At 63.7% G+C, this 14,698-nt stretch overlaps 2 protein-coding genes across 5 annotated transcripts in view; both read right to left on the reverse strand.

The window, feature by feature from the left end:
• IPO13 (importin 13) overlaps window positions 1-7,070 on the reverse strand; it is a 31,764-nt gene extending 24,694 nt beyond the window's left edge. For 2 of the 3 annotated variants that reach the window (XM_057425842.1, XM_057425841.1), the window contains exon 1: window positions 6,915-7,069. In XM_057425842.1, coding sequence (XP_057281825.1) covers window positions 6,915-6,980 — 66 coding nt within the window. In that variant the 5' untranslated portion in view covers window positions 6,981-7,069. Of the gene's footprint in view, window positions 1-6,914 lie in introns of all 3 variants that reach the window. The other variant, XR_008974457.1, reaches the window with a different exon arrangement.
• Window positions 7,071-7,493: 423 nt separating this feature from the next.
• Window positions 7,494-13,498, reverse strand: ARTN (artemin). Of its 2 annotated transcripts, none has more exons than XM_057425846.1 (4): window positions 13,230-13,498; window positions 9,382-9,452; window positions 9,080-9,269; window positions 7,494-8,765 (listed from the first exon to the last, which is right to left on the reverse strand). In XM_057425846.1, exons 2-4 carry the CDS (start codon window positions 9,445-9,447, stop codon window positions 8,329-8,331), a joined length of 693 nt encoding a protein of 230 aa, XP_057281829.1. In that variant the 5' UTR covers window positions 9,448-9,452; window positions 13,230-13,498; the 3' UTR covers window positions 7,494-8,328. The 2 variants fall into 2 exon arrangements, with proteins under 2 accessions (XP_057281829.1, XP_057281828.1); XM_057425845.1 differs by lacking the exon at window positions 13,230-13,498 and adding an exon at window positions 12,201-12,275.
• Between the last annotated feature and the right edge of the window lie 1,200 nt (window positions 13,499-14,698).

Below are 14,698 nucleotides of genomic sequence, written 5' to 3' on the forward strand. Positions count from 1 at the left end.
CAAAGCATGGACCTCACTGTGCGTGGAGGATGGACCACAAGCTCCCCGGCAGCAAACCTCCAGCCTTCAGGGCTGCTGCTTCATGGACTCACAGTGGGGAGCTGCGCAGGCAGAGCGTGGCACTGTGCACACTCTGGGCACACTGAATTGAGCCCCAGGGCGATGTGAATGCAGGGCAAGCCTTACACAGCACCCCAGATAACAGGAAACATGGCAGGACAGCAGAGCAGAGGCTGGCACACACAGCCTGCCCGCTGGGAAGTAGCTGTGGGCTCATCTTCCATCTGCATGGGGCTGCTGCTGCTGGATAAGGCCTGATCCTACCAAAGCCTCCAAGCAAGCAGACCCTGGTGCTTTCATGGGATCACCTGACTGAAGGGAGAGTGGGCAACCAGGCAGAGCAGAGCACGAGGCTGAGGCGTGAGCATCCTGCACACAGCTCCAGCACACAAGCATCCTGCAAGCAGCCCCGGCAGCAGGGACTTTGGTACTGTCTATGCAAAAAAAACAGTTGGTACAGCGTAACAACAAAGATGCTCCCCTTGACACTCAGGCTGGGAAGATGTCACTACCACTGCATTAGAGGAACTGTGAGCAATCAGGTCACAAGACCCCTTCCCAGGCAGGGTCATCTTTCCCACCAACACCATCCCAGCTGTTGGCCTGCACCCCTGCACTCAGTGCCTGCTGTTACCAGTGAGCTCTCTAAAGGGAGAGGTGTCCATCGCCCAGCAACACCACCTCAGAGCCCTGCTCCTCCTGCAGGGTCCCTCTGGGGAGGTTTCCAGCAGAGGCCCCCAGGGATGTGTGCTGGAGCCTCCACTGATCAGCACCTCTGGGAGAGAGGGTGAGTGGTGGGATGGCAAAGTCTACCACTACAGTCAGTTATTCAGAGGATGGAAACAGCTGATGCTGAAGAGTCCTGCTGCAAGATGTTGGAAGTCAGAGAATATTCTGGAAAAACATAGTTACTGGCTTTCTTACCCAACTTCCTGGAGCACCCTGCCCAGGAAGGGTCTGGCCACAGCGGTTCCTGGCTGTTCCTGTCCGGGTGCAGGATGCCAGGTACAGAGGCAAGGCAACACATGTCCTGAGGCTGCTGACAGCGTGCCCCATGTGGTGGTCTACATGATGCAGGAGAGATTTCCAGAGGATTTCTAAGGATGGGCATCAATAATGGGACCATCCAAGCTCAGCTCAAAGAAGCAGACGAAATCCCTGGGAGAAGCCCAGGCTCTCTCCCTAGCCTACCACCACTGAGTACCATCCACTGCTGAGAGCGTGGGACAGGAGGCTGCAAGGCACCGTGCCCTGAAGGGGGGTAAACACCCAGCACACTCCTCCTCAACCATCCTCATTCCAGAGGCATGCACCGGCTGCTGTTGCATTCGGTATCACCATGTCAGCCAGACTCTCAGGCCCATCAGGAAGAGCTGGAGATGACAAGGGGAATTCATTAGCGCCAGGAGGAAGAAGCAGAAGGCATGAAATTGGGCAGTGACATCTAACAGGGAGGCTTTGTGCATTCTGATTTGAACGGGTGGCTGACACCAGACCCGCCTCCTCCGCAATTAGACCTGTAAGGTGAGAGCTGGTAAACAGCCCTACTGTCAGCTAAGCCCTTTGGCCAGGGAAGGAGCTTTCTCCAACATCAGCTCTGCTTGGCTGAACACAATTCAAGCTTGCAATGATGGCTCTTCCCTGCTCTAAAAAGCTGTGGCCAAAGCCTCAGTTAGGCTCTAGTCACTGGAGCAGCACCAGCCCCTCAACAGAGCCAGAAGTAAGCTGCCTTGGGGCAAGGTGGCTTGCCAAAAGGTCAGAGGTCCCAAGCTGGTCGCTTTGGGAGGTGGAGGAGTCCAAGGAGAGTTACTGCCAAGCAATCGCACCTGATCTTATTTGCACTCTGCTATGATGATGGAAAAGGAGCTTTTATGAGCCCAGAATCTCTGAGGCCTCACCCCTTGGAACCACAGGGATCCCAGAGCCAGCAGGCTGTCTCCCTGACTACACCATGTAAACGCATTAAGAGAAGATCCCCAGCAGAGAGGTGGTGTGTCCGTGGGGTGCCATTTCTGGGCGACAAGAGGAGCCCTGGATGCACAGTTCCAGCCCCACAAAGCTGGAGCATGCTGCCTGCCGTTCCTGGTGGCTCCATGGGGAGACAGGTCCCCTCCAGGGGCAAACCTGCTTGGGCAAACGGAGGTGAGAGCAGGGACAGCCCTGAGGTCTGCAAACTGGCAGGGGAAATGGCAAGCTGGAAGTCATGCTCCTGTTCTGCTCCTTGCCCTATGCCCACAGCCATGGCATGCTGGGGCAGCAGTGGTTATGGCCCCTTGGCAGCCCCTCTCCTTCTTTCAGCAAGACCTGGGGATCTCTCCCGCTGCAGCCTCTCGCTGTCCTTTCTAGCTGATGCACTCACACCGACAGTGCTCCAGGCTTGAAGAGCACAGCCATTACTGTGGCTCTGCCGAGAGAAGGGAACGTCATCCCTGCATCCCCTGCCCTGCAGCAGCCATCCTCCCCCTGCCATGGCAGGGCAGGGCAGGCTGAGCAGCCAGAGCCCCGGGAAGGCAGCAGCCTGCTGAAGCACCAAGGATAGCAAATGGACACGAAATAAAGCCGTGTGTGTGCCGCCAGGCGTGCTGCTCCTCATGGCACACACACTTCATAGTGCCACAGAATCAGTTTCTTTCCCCCTCTCCTAATAAGAGGTGCTGCCACTTCACAGCCACTCTTTGAGCCCAGGTTGCCGGCACCCATCCTTCGGCTGTCAGGAAGGGGCTGAGCCCAGATGCAGCTCAGCAGCCTCAGCATCCCTCCTGCTGCTTCACTGCCAGCAGCCCTTTGCAGATAACAGCATGGTCCCCAGCAAGGATGGGGGCTGTTGGGGATGGGTGCTCCCAGTGTTGGTGGCCAGGTGCCTGCACAAGCAAAGGGTGAGGAGTAGGAGGACCGGGGGAACCCTGGGAGTGCAGAGCCCAGGGTGAGTTGGAAGGGTGAGCCAAACACACCTGCCCACCTCTCGTTTCCATCACTTTGGTGGACAAGTTGACTTGAGGAATCCCCACTGGTGCCCAGGCATCAATCCCACCCATTCCTGCTTTGTAAGACGTCAGAGATCAGATGAGGTTCCAGTGATGGTCCTTGTAGAGCAGAGCTGAGGCAAGGCAAACATGAGGTGCTCCCCTCTCATCCCATCACCACCACACCACAGGAAGGAGCAAGGCTGGCTCTGGGTGGAACCTGCTTCTGCAGTGAAGATCTGCTTAAACACTAAACAAGTGTCCTCGCTTCCCTCAATTTTGCAAGAATGTCACCTCCTGAGGCCCCTAACTCACCATTCCTGGCATGTCTGCCACATCTCACATACATGGGCTGCCTCTAAGGAAGAAGTGGCCAAGCTGCTGTCATCAGTATTGAACAGGAGATGCCATTCCCCCACCCTGACATACCCATAAATCTCCTGATCAGGTTTCTGAAGACAGGCAATAACCCACTGAAGAAAGCAGATGCACTTGGGTTTCTCCTCCCCACCCTCCTGTAAGGAAGGCAGCCCCGGCAGCTGCCACATCCCCGAGGCTCAGCATCTCTGAGGAGCAGTGATCAAAGCCACCCCTCTCCCATCACGGAAGGCTCCGGATGTCAGCTCCATGACACCCCGCCTACCCATCCTGCCGGAGAGACTGTGCATTCATCAGGCATCTCCAGAGAGGCACATGGCAATCTGGAAGGCCCAGAGATGCCAGACTGCTAATGTGCTAGTGAAGAGATGTCAGTGAATATTACGAACACCCCAATGGATGACAGGCAGGCCAAGGGAGGAAAGACCTGGAAGGAATCAGCCAAAAAAGAATGGAGGGCGAGAGCAGGCACTTGGGAAATTCACAGAGGAATGGCACTGCCTTCTTCCTTATTTCAAGAGGGGGAATGCTGCTGGGGCAGATTCAATTGCACTGAATCAGGTACAGAGGGTCTTGCATTCCTCTTCTCCTGTCCAGTACTGCAGTGCTAGATGCTGCTAACTGTGACCTATGGGAGACCAAAAATACAAGGCACAAATCCTGCTTGTGCACTCTTCCTCCAAGACCAACACAGCCAGCAGGGACCGAACATCTGCAAGCCATCTTTATCTGATACTGCAGCAGGAGTGTCCCTTCCCCAGGGCAGCATCACCCCATCACCAGCCTGTCAGTCATGCCACGGACAGGCACTGGGCACAAGAAAGCACACTGAAGTCGGCATGGCGAGGCCAAGCATCCTCACATCCTGAAGCCCTCGGCTTGCCCAGCCTTCCCTTTGACTCCTCCAATATAGCAGCAGGCACGGGGGAAGCAGAGCCAGCCCTGAGCTACCGGCTGCCCAGCAGGTCCACACAGCACGGTCACGCCAGCCAGCTCTAGCTGTGCCCAAGCCAGAGCAGCATCTAGGTCAGGCTCAGAAGACAACACAAAGCAGCTGAGCAGCCCTCAGCTGGCATTGGGGGATGCTGACACAGTAACTGTACCACAACAGCTCAGCCCAGCACAGCCCTGATCCTTCTCTGTGTCATGGGAGAGCTGCCTATGGAAAAATATGGAGAAAAAACCTATAGGGAACAACTTTCAGATGGCTCCTGAAGTGCAACACCCGAACCTGACACCTCCTCAGGAAAAGGGTCAGCTGTCTGCCTGCTGCCCATCAGCTTTCAGACCTGCTGGCTGGCAAAGGATAGCATGGGTCCAGCCTACAGCATCCAACACCCTCCCGCCTCCCTGCAACTACTGGTCACAGATGGAGGGACTGAACCAGCTCTCTGGCACAGGTCATGATGGATACACACAGCAATGAACTTCCTTACCCATGTGGGTACCCAGAGCCCTGCAAAACTCTGCGGGCATCTGCCCAGCCCACCACATAATAAACAACATGGGGTACAGAAGGGTCTTCCAGGGATATGAATCCTCTCCATAAAATACATCAGAAGAGCCTGACAGGCACAGTCTCACCAGAGATTTCCCTGGCTACAAGTCCCACGAGTGATGACTTTCATTGTGGGTAACATGGAAACACTTCAAGCCTCTGACTTAAGGGATAACCAGCTCTTCATGCTGTTCCTAACACTTATCACTGACTCAGAGTGGAGTCAAACCCTGACTTTAATCAGCATTCCATGTTATTAATAGAGCCATGCACAAAACCTGGCAGCAGAAGAGCCCAGGCCAGTAGAAGCATCATTTATCTGCCACCGTCAAAGCAGCTCTACCCACCTGCCTCCCACCAGCACAGCCCCCCCCCAGCAAAGCCCACCTTCCTTTCCCTTTGTACCACAGCCCTCCCTTGAAGAGACACACACAGGGGGGCTCGGAGCTGCTGAATCTGTGTTTTATTGAGCCCACCTCACATTTCTTCCTCTGGGCAGGCACCATGCTGCTGCCCCCAGCCAGCAGCTCAGATCCCCACCGTGGTCCAGAGCTGCATCTTCAGAGGACACCACCGTGATGGCAAAGCCTGCAGAGACCGGGAGAAGCCAGGCAGGCTGGGGGAGGGGAGCCAGAGCATCCTAGAGGGCATCTTTGCCTCCTCCCAGGAGCAGCAGACTAAACCCAGAGCAGCATGGCGAGGGCGAGCAGCCTCTGGCCAGCACCGGACACCCCCTGCCCTGGCACTGCCCATCCTTCCCGGGCAAGTGTGTGCTGCATTGTTGGTGGAAACAAAGGAGCGGCTTGTGTCTGCCGAAGAGAAAGGAAGTCGGAGGCAAAATCATCCCGCAGCACTGGGTATATGCAGATTAAGCTGCAGAAGGTTGCATCAATGTAGCATTTTCCAGACATCAGTTAATCCCCCCCGGCCATGCTCTGCGTCTCGCTGGATGAGGTGGGTTGTGTCTCACCTGCAGCCACAAAGGCAACGGGTGCCCAGTGACAAACCTGACACCCCTGACCCGACACTCCTGTGAGGCCGGGCAAGTGAAACACAAGCCGTGCGCCCACCAGCACACCCGTGGGCATCGCTTTGGCAGGGAACTCGGTCTATTCTTATCAAGGAAAAATGAGGACACTGGGATTCCCACTAGCTGTCTGGGGATCGAGCTATGGATCGACAGGCTGTCGGTCTCTGCACGGATGTCTGGCTAGGGTGAGTGAAAGGGAGAAACACACTTTTGCTGTTTGCCCTTCACTGATGCATCCTCTGCTGCCCTGCCCCCATCACCTCCAAGATAGCCCAAGGGAAGGTTGCTGCTCGGCTGCCTCCCCCATCTCTTGCTGGGGTGCCCTGCTTGATCTCCATGATGGACCCCCAGTCACACACGGGCCGCCTGGGGCTCTTCCCAGCTGTAGTGTGATGCTGGCAGGCCTCAGTTTGCCATGGCTGTTCCCTAGATCCCAGGTTTCAGCAATCACACCCTTGCTCCTCTGGCCTTGCCTCTGCTTAACCCCGAACATCAGCAGGAGCTTCGGGGCTGGATTCCAGGTTTAGAAAGGCATCACCGGGCCATCCAACCTCTAAAGGCTTTTGCCAGCAGCTCCCAGCACCTGGCGAGAGCCCCCTTCCTGCCTGATGGAGACACTGATAACGTCGGGCTTCACACAGACCCTGCTGGTCCAGCAGCTAGGACCAGACCCGCAGGCTCCCCGGGTCCGGAGCTGTAATACGGCGACCCAGAGGACGCCCGTCGGGGACACAAATCCTCCCTTCTGCTCCCATTTCTGCCACATCATTTTCCCTCCACGGGCTGCCCCGGCGCGCAGGAGCCGGCGGCTCCACCTCCCGCGCCGCGCACCGGGCGGACCCCCGGGCAGGGGCTGGCGGGGCACCGGGGATGCCGCCCGCCGCCTTCCCGAGACCGGCACCTCCGAGCAGGTGACCCCCACCGGGTCCCTCCCGGCACGCAGCTCCCGCCGCCGCCGCGGGTGTGCTGGGTGCGAGTCGCTCACCTTCTCTACGTTCTCCACGGTGAAGTCGAGGCCCTGCGGCGGCGGCGCCTCCGCCCTCCGCTCCATGGCTGCGGCGGCGCTCAGGAGGCAGCGGCGGCGGGCGGGCGACAGCGCACGGGCAGCCGCATCGCGGCGGGACCCGCCTCCCCTCCCCGACGAGGGCGGCGGCACCGGCGCAGCTCGGCACCGGCGCGGCGCCACTCGGCTGGGCTCGGCGGGCAGCGGCGGTCGGGCCGGGAAGCGCCCGAGGGACGCCCCGAGCGGCACCACCACTGCCCCTCTTCACTCCGGCACCGCCTCGCCCCGCTGCCCCGCAGGCGCGACCGGGCAGCCCGGGCCCTGCCTCGGCGCCGCGCCGCACGCCGGGAGCGGTAGTCCCGGCACACGCGCGTCCCCTGCCGGGCACCGGCACCGAGCACCGCCCCGGCTCCCCGCGCGTGGTGCGGTGCGGGCAGCGGGAGCCCCGCTCAGCACCGCCTCCGGCGGCCGGCCCGCGGGCATCCCCGTCCGGCCCCAGCGCAGCACGGGTAGACGCAGGGGCTGGACGCGCGGCCCATCGCTTTATTGCTACAGGAAAAGGCGGCTGTACAAAAATAGAGTTTATCCCTCCCATTTTACAAATAGTAGAAAACAAAACGGGGGCTGGGGGCGCGGAGCCGGGGCGCTGCCCGGGGCTTCGCAGCAGCGCTGGGGTTAAATTACACCCGGCCCCCGGGGGCCCAAAGTCATAAATAGGAGCTGCTGCTCGAGAACAATAAATAAATAATTTAGAGTAATAAATAGTTTAGTGCTGCAGCACGGTGGGGGGTCCCTGCCGCCCCCCGGGAGCCGATGGGTGTCTGTGAAGCACATGGGGTGCAGATCCCCCACCCCGCTGCACCTCTGTCCTCAGGGATGCCTCCTCCCTGCAGGGCAGCTCCAGCCGCCGCCACTCCCAGGGTGCCCGAGGGGACAGGGAGGTTTTGTCGCCTTTCTGTCCCACTCTGAAGCTTGGGTGATGCCTGTCCCCAGATCCTCTAAAGTAGGGGTGCGGGAGCAGCAGTCCAGGAAGGGTGCAGGCAAGCTGGGTGCTGCTGGGGGACGCTGGGCTGGCAGACCCCTGTAAGCTGCAGGGATGCTCCATACCCCCTCCAGCTCCTCTCCCAGGGCTGAGCCAGGACGCACTGGGGCAGGATCCCACGTAGCCGGTGGCACCAGCTGCTTGGCACTGAGCAGGATGGGGCTCAGCCACCCATTCCCCGTCACGGTTCCATCTCCCCTCGGTCCCTCGTGGCCACGTAAAAACGGGGGCACCGGCCTCTGCTACACCCTTCCTCTGAGCGCCAGCGCCACTGTGTGCGGCAAGACGGGATCTGCTGGCAATCCGGGGTCTGCCAGCCTGCGTCGAGCGGGAGCAGAGCTGGATGCCCCCTTCTCAGCCAATGCAGCTGCACTCGGCCGCCGAGAGCTTCTCCACTGTCTGCCATGTGTTCTGTACGTCCATGAAGGAGACGGCCTCGTAGCGAGTGGGCCGGCAGCAGGGGTGGCTGAGGACCCGCTCTTGCGGCCCCGGGGTGATGAGCTGCTGCCGCAGCAGGCTGCCCAGCGTCAGGTCGTAGTTGCTGCGCGCCCGGTGGCAGGACCCGCTGCAGTACTTGAAGAGCACGATCTCGTCCGAGTTGAAGCCCAGGCCCAGGTCTCGCACCTTCACCATCAGGTTGCGGATGTGGCAGTTGCGCCCACGGCCCCCCCGGGAAGGTTTCTTTGCCCCCTTCTTGGCTTTGCCAGTGCCTGGTGGCGAGCGCTCAGCACGCAGCAGCAGGTCCTCTGCTAGCTCTGCAGCACCTGGGCCACTCGTCGTCGCGTTGTCCCCTGCATGCAGAGGGGACAGCACCGTCAGATCCCATCCTGCACCCACCACCTTCCTGGAGCCTGCTGAGCCTGCCTGTTCCTGCTATGACCTGCATACCCCTCCTGACCACCCACCATAGCACTGGCTAGATGCCTGCAGGGTGAGTGGGCACCCGGCCAATCATCTGCTCATACCCAGGGCTCTGCCAGCATCCCCAGCATGAAGGAGAGGGGCCCATGTGTTCATTGCCCCCCCCCCCCCAGCCTGGCCCCAGTGCTGAGGCTCCTCAAAGCAGCTCCCAACCCACCCATGCCCCACGCTACCCAATACGCACCATACAGCTGGCTCCAGGCCGCAGCAAGCGGTACCTCCAGGGCATCCTCCACAGCCGGGCTGGCAGTGGCCATGCTCCGTGGCGTTGGGGCTGCATCCAGCGTCTCGTTGCAGTGTGGGGTTCGCAGGGTGCCTGCAGCCAGCCCAGCCAGCAGTGAGAGGATGGTGAGGAGCCCCCACAGTGTCCCCTCCTGCAACAGAGCACAGCACAGTGGGGTGAGATCCCCACACCATAGACAAGACTCCACGAGCTGGGGATGGAGATGTGTGGTCCTGGCCAGAACTGGCCAGGTCTGGCCTCACCTTGGGCTGTGGGTGCGTGGTGGGTCCTGCAGATCTCTGCTCTGGTGGCTCTGCTCGCTGCTCCATGCTGGCTGCAAGTGCAGAGATGGGGTCAGCACCCATGCAGAGGGGACTGGGTGGGCACCAAGCTGGGAGCTGGGAGCTGGAAAACCTCTCCCCTGCCCCTGCTATTTTTGCCATCCTCTCCCTCATCCCCCAGGACCCCCAAACACCTCCTGCACCCCAGGCATGACTCTCCCCCTGTCCCCTCCCCACACAGCCAGGCATCACTACCCCTCGCATCCCTTCCAAAAGATTTGGCAGCTGGGGCAGCCCAGCCTTCTCCCAGCACTTCTCCTCAGGGGGATGCAGCCACCTCCTTGTGCAAGCGGACTGGGATGCCAGGCTGGGCTGTGAGGCAGTGGCTGGGGCTGGGAGCGCCATGCGGGGGGGCCTTTCCCATGGCCCTTCCCTGGGAATGTTTTTCTTGCTCACAGTGGGAGCCTGACCTTGGAAACTCCAAATCCATTAGTGCAGGGTCCTTGGGTGCAGCCACCCCTTGGCCATGCATTGGCTTCCCAGCCTGCTGCCTGCTCTGAGCTGGGACATGCAGCCCCAGAGCAACCCAGGACCGTGATGGGCAGGATGGGCAGGCAGGTCCCATGGGAACACAGTGGGGTGAAGGACAACGTATTGGGCTCCCTGAAGTCATTCACCCCAACACCACTGGCCACACCCGCTGCCCGGACACATACAGGGGAATCCCTTCCCTGCCATGCATGGTCCCAGTGGAGCCGTGAGCATGGTCTCAAGGGATCGATGTCCTCCCAGGAGGTGTAGGGGCAACTTCCAGTCTGCAGCCACTTGTTGCACCTCTTTCCCCAGCTGCTACCCCGGGGTGCAGGAGGCCCCTGTGCCCTCGGGTCCCAAACCAGGATCCACCAAATGTGTCTCCCAAGGGGTCTTGATCTCTCCTTGGTCTGTGCTGCATCCCCTGCCTCCTGAGACCAGACTGAACCCTTGGAGCTCAGCAGCATCCTGCAGCAGGGAGTTCCCCCATCCCTTCTACGGCTTTGCCCTGACATGTCCTAGGTGCTTCCATAGCAAAGCTGGGAGAGAACATGCTGAGGAGAGAGCTCCTGGCTAAAAAATGAAGGGACCCGGCTGAGCACAGCTAAGGCGAGGCAACAAGATCAGTTCTCCCAGTCCCTGCAGCATCGGCAGGGGAGAGTCCCCAATTCCTGATGGCCTCATCTGAAGCCACCTTGCGCTGGCCACACCGTGGCAAGGGGCTTTGATGAACACTGCCAGGCCCATGTGCCTCCTCCGGAGCCGTGCACCCCTCAGGATGCGCCCCGGTGCAGGCAGGGCTGGCACCGTGCCCCCTGCCCCGCCAGCCGCCGCAGCCCGGCCAAGCACAGCCCGCACTGCACGTCGCTCCCGTGGCGGCCCGTGGCCCCGCGCCAGCCGCTGCCGCCAGGTCATGGTTTTCCCAGGCCGGCACCCCCGGAGGGGCAGGAGAGGGTCCTCGCTCCCTCGTCCAGCCCCAGCATCCCGGCGGGACGGGACAGAGCAGCCGATGCAGTTCAGGCTTCTCCCGTCCGGCGGCAGCACGGCCCCGGGCTCTGCGGCAGGAGCGCTGCCGGCGGGACGCCGGGTGAGGGCAGCCTCCCCTCGTCCCCGGGAGTCCCGGAGCCGGTCTACGGACATGCCCGCCAGTGCCTCCGCAGGCCTGGAGCCCCATCCCCGGAGGCAGCTCCCCGAGCCGCAGGACCGCAGCCCGTGCCAGCCCCGGCTGGGCAGGGGCTGAGCCAAGCTCCGGGCACCCCACGGGGATGCCAGGCCCGCACCCCCCACGGCAGCGACCTGGAGTAACACCAGTGCGGGTCACCCCACACCTACCCGTGCAGACCCCGGCGAGGGCCCCGCCGCTCCCGCTGTGCCCAGGGCGCCGGGGAGCGGGTGCCCCGGGGACCGTACCAGGTCCCCAGGAGGGCAGAAGCCCCTCGCGAAGCGCATCCGCACAGGACCAGAGGGTGCCCCGACCCCGGGGTGAGGGTCTCAGCTCCTGGAGTAGACGCTTGTGAAGGAGGCTGCGCTGGGGTCTCGCTCGCCACTGCTAGCTGTGCAAGCCATGCAGCCGCGGGTCCTGCCCGGCAGAGCGGGGCGATGCTCGGAGACCCCCGTGGGCACCTGCGAGCACCGGCGGAGAGGGCGGAGACCCGGCATCCCGCCGCGCTGCCCCTGGCAGGAGGAGTGCCGGCGGGCAGAAACGGACTCCGCGTGTGACGCGGGGCTGGCACCCGCCCCGCAAGGCCCTGGGAGGCCGGAGCGGACACGTGGGGCACACGGGTGAGACCAAACCCGGCCCCAGCCCAGCGAAAGCAGAGCCGGGGGTGCCGGGCAGTGCCGGCCCAGGGACCACGGTCCCGGGGCTCTCCAGTGCCTCCCGCCCGAGCAGCCGGGGCACAGACCTCGTAGACGTGCCCAAAGGGTCAGTGCGGGAGCCCAGGGCAGAGGCGGGTGAGCCAGTCCCTGCGTCCCCCGGGCACCCGCAGCCTCTTCCCACCCGGGCAGGGAGTTCGCGTTCCAGCCGCGGCTCCGAGCGCGCCCGACTGCCGGGCCGGGCTCGGCAACCCAGGACGCTCCTGGTGGGGACCTGCCCGGGAACGGCCCGAGCCCCTCGCCACCCCGCGGGTATTGCCGGGCGGCGAGCGGTGAAGCGGGACCCTCCCGCCGCCCCGTTGCCCTCGCAGCCCCGGTACGAGCCAACGCCGAGGCCCGGCGCCGCCGGCAGGCTGGGACGGACGCTGCCGCCCGCCTCCCCGGCCCGCACTCACCGTGCCCGCGGCGGGGACCATCCCCCGGGCCGCCGCCGCCCCGCATCGCCTCCGCTCCCCGCCGCCCCCCGCCGCCCGCCGCCGCCGCGCCGGGGCGGGGCGCGGGCGGGGGCCGGCGCTGCCCCACAGGCACCGGCTCCCGCCGCTGCTCCCGGTGCCGCTCCCGCTGCGCCTCGGGGTGCGGGTCCCGGTCCCGGTGCGCCTCGGGGTGCGGTGCCGGTGCCGGCGGGCGGGCGCGCAGTGCGGAGCAACGGCGGCTCCATCCCTCTCCCGCCGCCGGTGTCAAATTCCAGCCACCGTCACCTGACCGGCGGGGGGGGGGAGGCGACGGTACCGGGACGCCGATCTGCGCCGGCACCAGGATCCCGACCGCACCCCGACCCGCACAGCAGCGGCACCGGGACTCCGACCAGCACAAGCTACGGGACTGCTCCGGGACCAGGATGGCACGGAGACCCCGCCAGCAGTAGGAGCCGCAGCTCGACCCGCATCAGCACCGGCTCCACGCCGGCACCCGCGCCGCAGTCGAGCTCTTGCCGAGACTCGCACCCGGCTGGGAACGGCACCGGGACCCCGGCGGCACCCGATCCCCGCTACCACCACCTGCTCGCCGGCCGGCCTCCAGGCAGGCGGACGGGCAGACGGACACGCAGCCTGGACGGACGGACGGCCCGTGAGAGGGGCTCCCTGCCCCGACAGCCCGGTCCCAGCCCTGGCAGCACGGACACCCCCGGGGACGAGTCCAACCCTCCCCGGAGAGCTCCAGGAGCAGAACCCCACGGGGCTTCGGTGGGCAGAGCTCCACAGGGTCCTCCTGCACACAGCCGAGGGGACGGGTTGGGGTGTCCCTGGCAGCGGCGGGGCTGGCGGGCGTCCCACGCACCCCGAGCCGCCGCGGGCCACCGGTGTGCCTGGCGCTCACGTCCGGCCTCGCCGGAGGAGGAGCCCGGCCTCCCTGCCCGGCCTCTCAGCCCGCCCGCGCCCCGCGGCCACGGCCCACGGGCTCCCCGCGGCCAGGTCCCTCCTTACCTCCGCCGTGTCCCTGCCTCCCTCCGCCGGGGCCGCCGCAGGCCCCGGGGACATGGGGGCCGGCTGGCGAGCCGAGCCGAGCCCGTGCGAGTCCTTACGTCACTGCCCAGGGCCCTCCACGTCCATGCCGGGGCTCTCGAGTGCTCCTTGCAAACGTGCCAAATCCCAGGGCCGCCTCCGCTCGGCCCCGCTCCACACGTGCTCCCCTGGACGGACGCGGCCGCCGGGGAGCAGCCCGGCCCGGGCCAGCCCCCCCCCCCACCCCGCGCCGGGGACAGCCCCCATGGCCCGGCGGGGTCGGGGAGCGCGGGGCCGAGGTGCGCGCCCCGGGGTGCCGCCGGCAGCGCTCGGCGAACCGCCCCGGGTTTATGTAACTCCCGAGGCTGGAGCCGGGCCAGCGGCTCGGTCCCTGGCGGTGCCTTGTCCGCACGACGGCTCCCAGGAGCCCGTGGGGTCTGTCCCGGGGCACGGAGCCCCGGCCCCGCGGTCCTGCTGCGCCTGCCTCGTCTCGTCTCATCCCGTCGGATTATCCGGTGCGGGGATGGCAACTCCCGCGTCCCTCCCGCGGCATCACCTGCCAAGGAATGTGCTGGCACGGGAGGAACCTTCTAAGCTGTTCCCGTCACCACTGGCAGAGCCCGGGGAGGTGGCCCGGGGACCCTCTACCACTGGCACAGGCAGCTCGGACGAGCCTGTGGGCACGGGTGGCTACATGTGCGCAACGGGACTGCGTGGATGGGCTGTGTGATGTTGCCTGAGGCTGCTCCCATCCATGATGCCCGCACTGGAGCTGTCAGACATGGTGCCCTGGAGGCCAGCAGAGGTTTAGAGGCTCAGGGGCATCCCTGTGGTGGGGAATCAGCCAGGGGCAGGGAACAGGATCCTCAGCTTTGCAGGGTTGCAGACTAATGGAGCTGCCTACCTGGAAAGTTTCCACGTGAGTGGCATGTCCTGCTCCAGGCTGCCTGACTGTCACCACGGGACTGGGACCCGCTGCCCACAGAGGGGCTGCCAATGGCAGCGAGTGTTACCTCCCTCATGGACAACCCGAACACAGCCCCAGGTACTGCCTCACCCCAGGGGTTACCCTTTTCCCTCCCACCTTCCCTGTGGGTTGGGCTGGTCCTTGTGTTCCCAAGGCACAGCCCGGACCTGCTATGCACATAATGCTGTGTGGGGCATGGCGCAGGAGAATGTCCAGAGCATCCCCATACAGGTGAGTCCGTGGTCCTGTGAAAGGGGTGGCTGTGCATAGCCAGGCCTCTGTCTTCTTCCAGTTGTGCCCCCTTCATGGCTGCTACACCAGACAACCTAGGGGTCCTGCCCCTAGCCCTTGTCCTGGGAGATGTGACCCTGCTGCTGCCATCAGCTCCACTGATGTCCTGCCTGCCAGCTGCACCTCCTCCCTGTCCCACCGAGATCATGGTGGCAGGAGGTGGCACATCCCAGCTCTATGCCTGAATCTGGGC

The sequence above is a fragment of the Pezoporus wallicus genome, unplaced genomic scaffold (assembly GCF_028554395.1).
Source record: "Pezoporus wallicus isolate ANWC-B61680 ecotype Strahan unplaced genomic scaffold, APGP_CSIRO_Pwel_v1 contig_13480, whole genome shotgun sequence".
NCBI lineage: Eukaryota > Metazoa > Chordata > Aves > Psittaciformes > Psittacidae > Pezoporus > Pezoporus wallicus.

What these genes read in the sequence shown, in the direction of transcription:
- ARTN (XM_057425845.1), bottom strand. Translation starts at nt 12,246, where the DNA reads ATGCGGGGCGGCGGCGGCCCGGGGGATGGTCCCCGCCGCGGGCACG. An exon ending in TGGTCCCCGCCGCGGGCACG is followed by an intron (nt 9,453 to 12,200) that starts GTGAGTGCGGGC and finishes CTGCACTTGCAG; the next exon opens with CCAGCATGGAGCAGCGAGCA. An exon ending in CCACGCACCCACAGCCCAAG is followed by an intron (nt 9,270 to 9,381) that starts GTGAGGCCAGAC and finishes GCTCTGTTGCAG; the next exon opens with GAGGGGACACTGTGGGGGCT.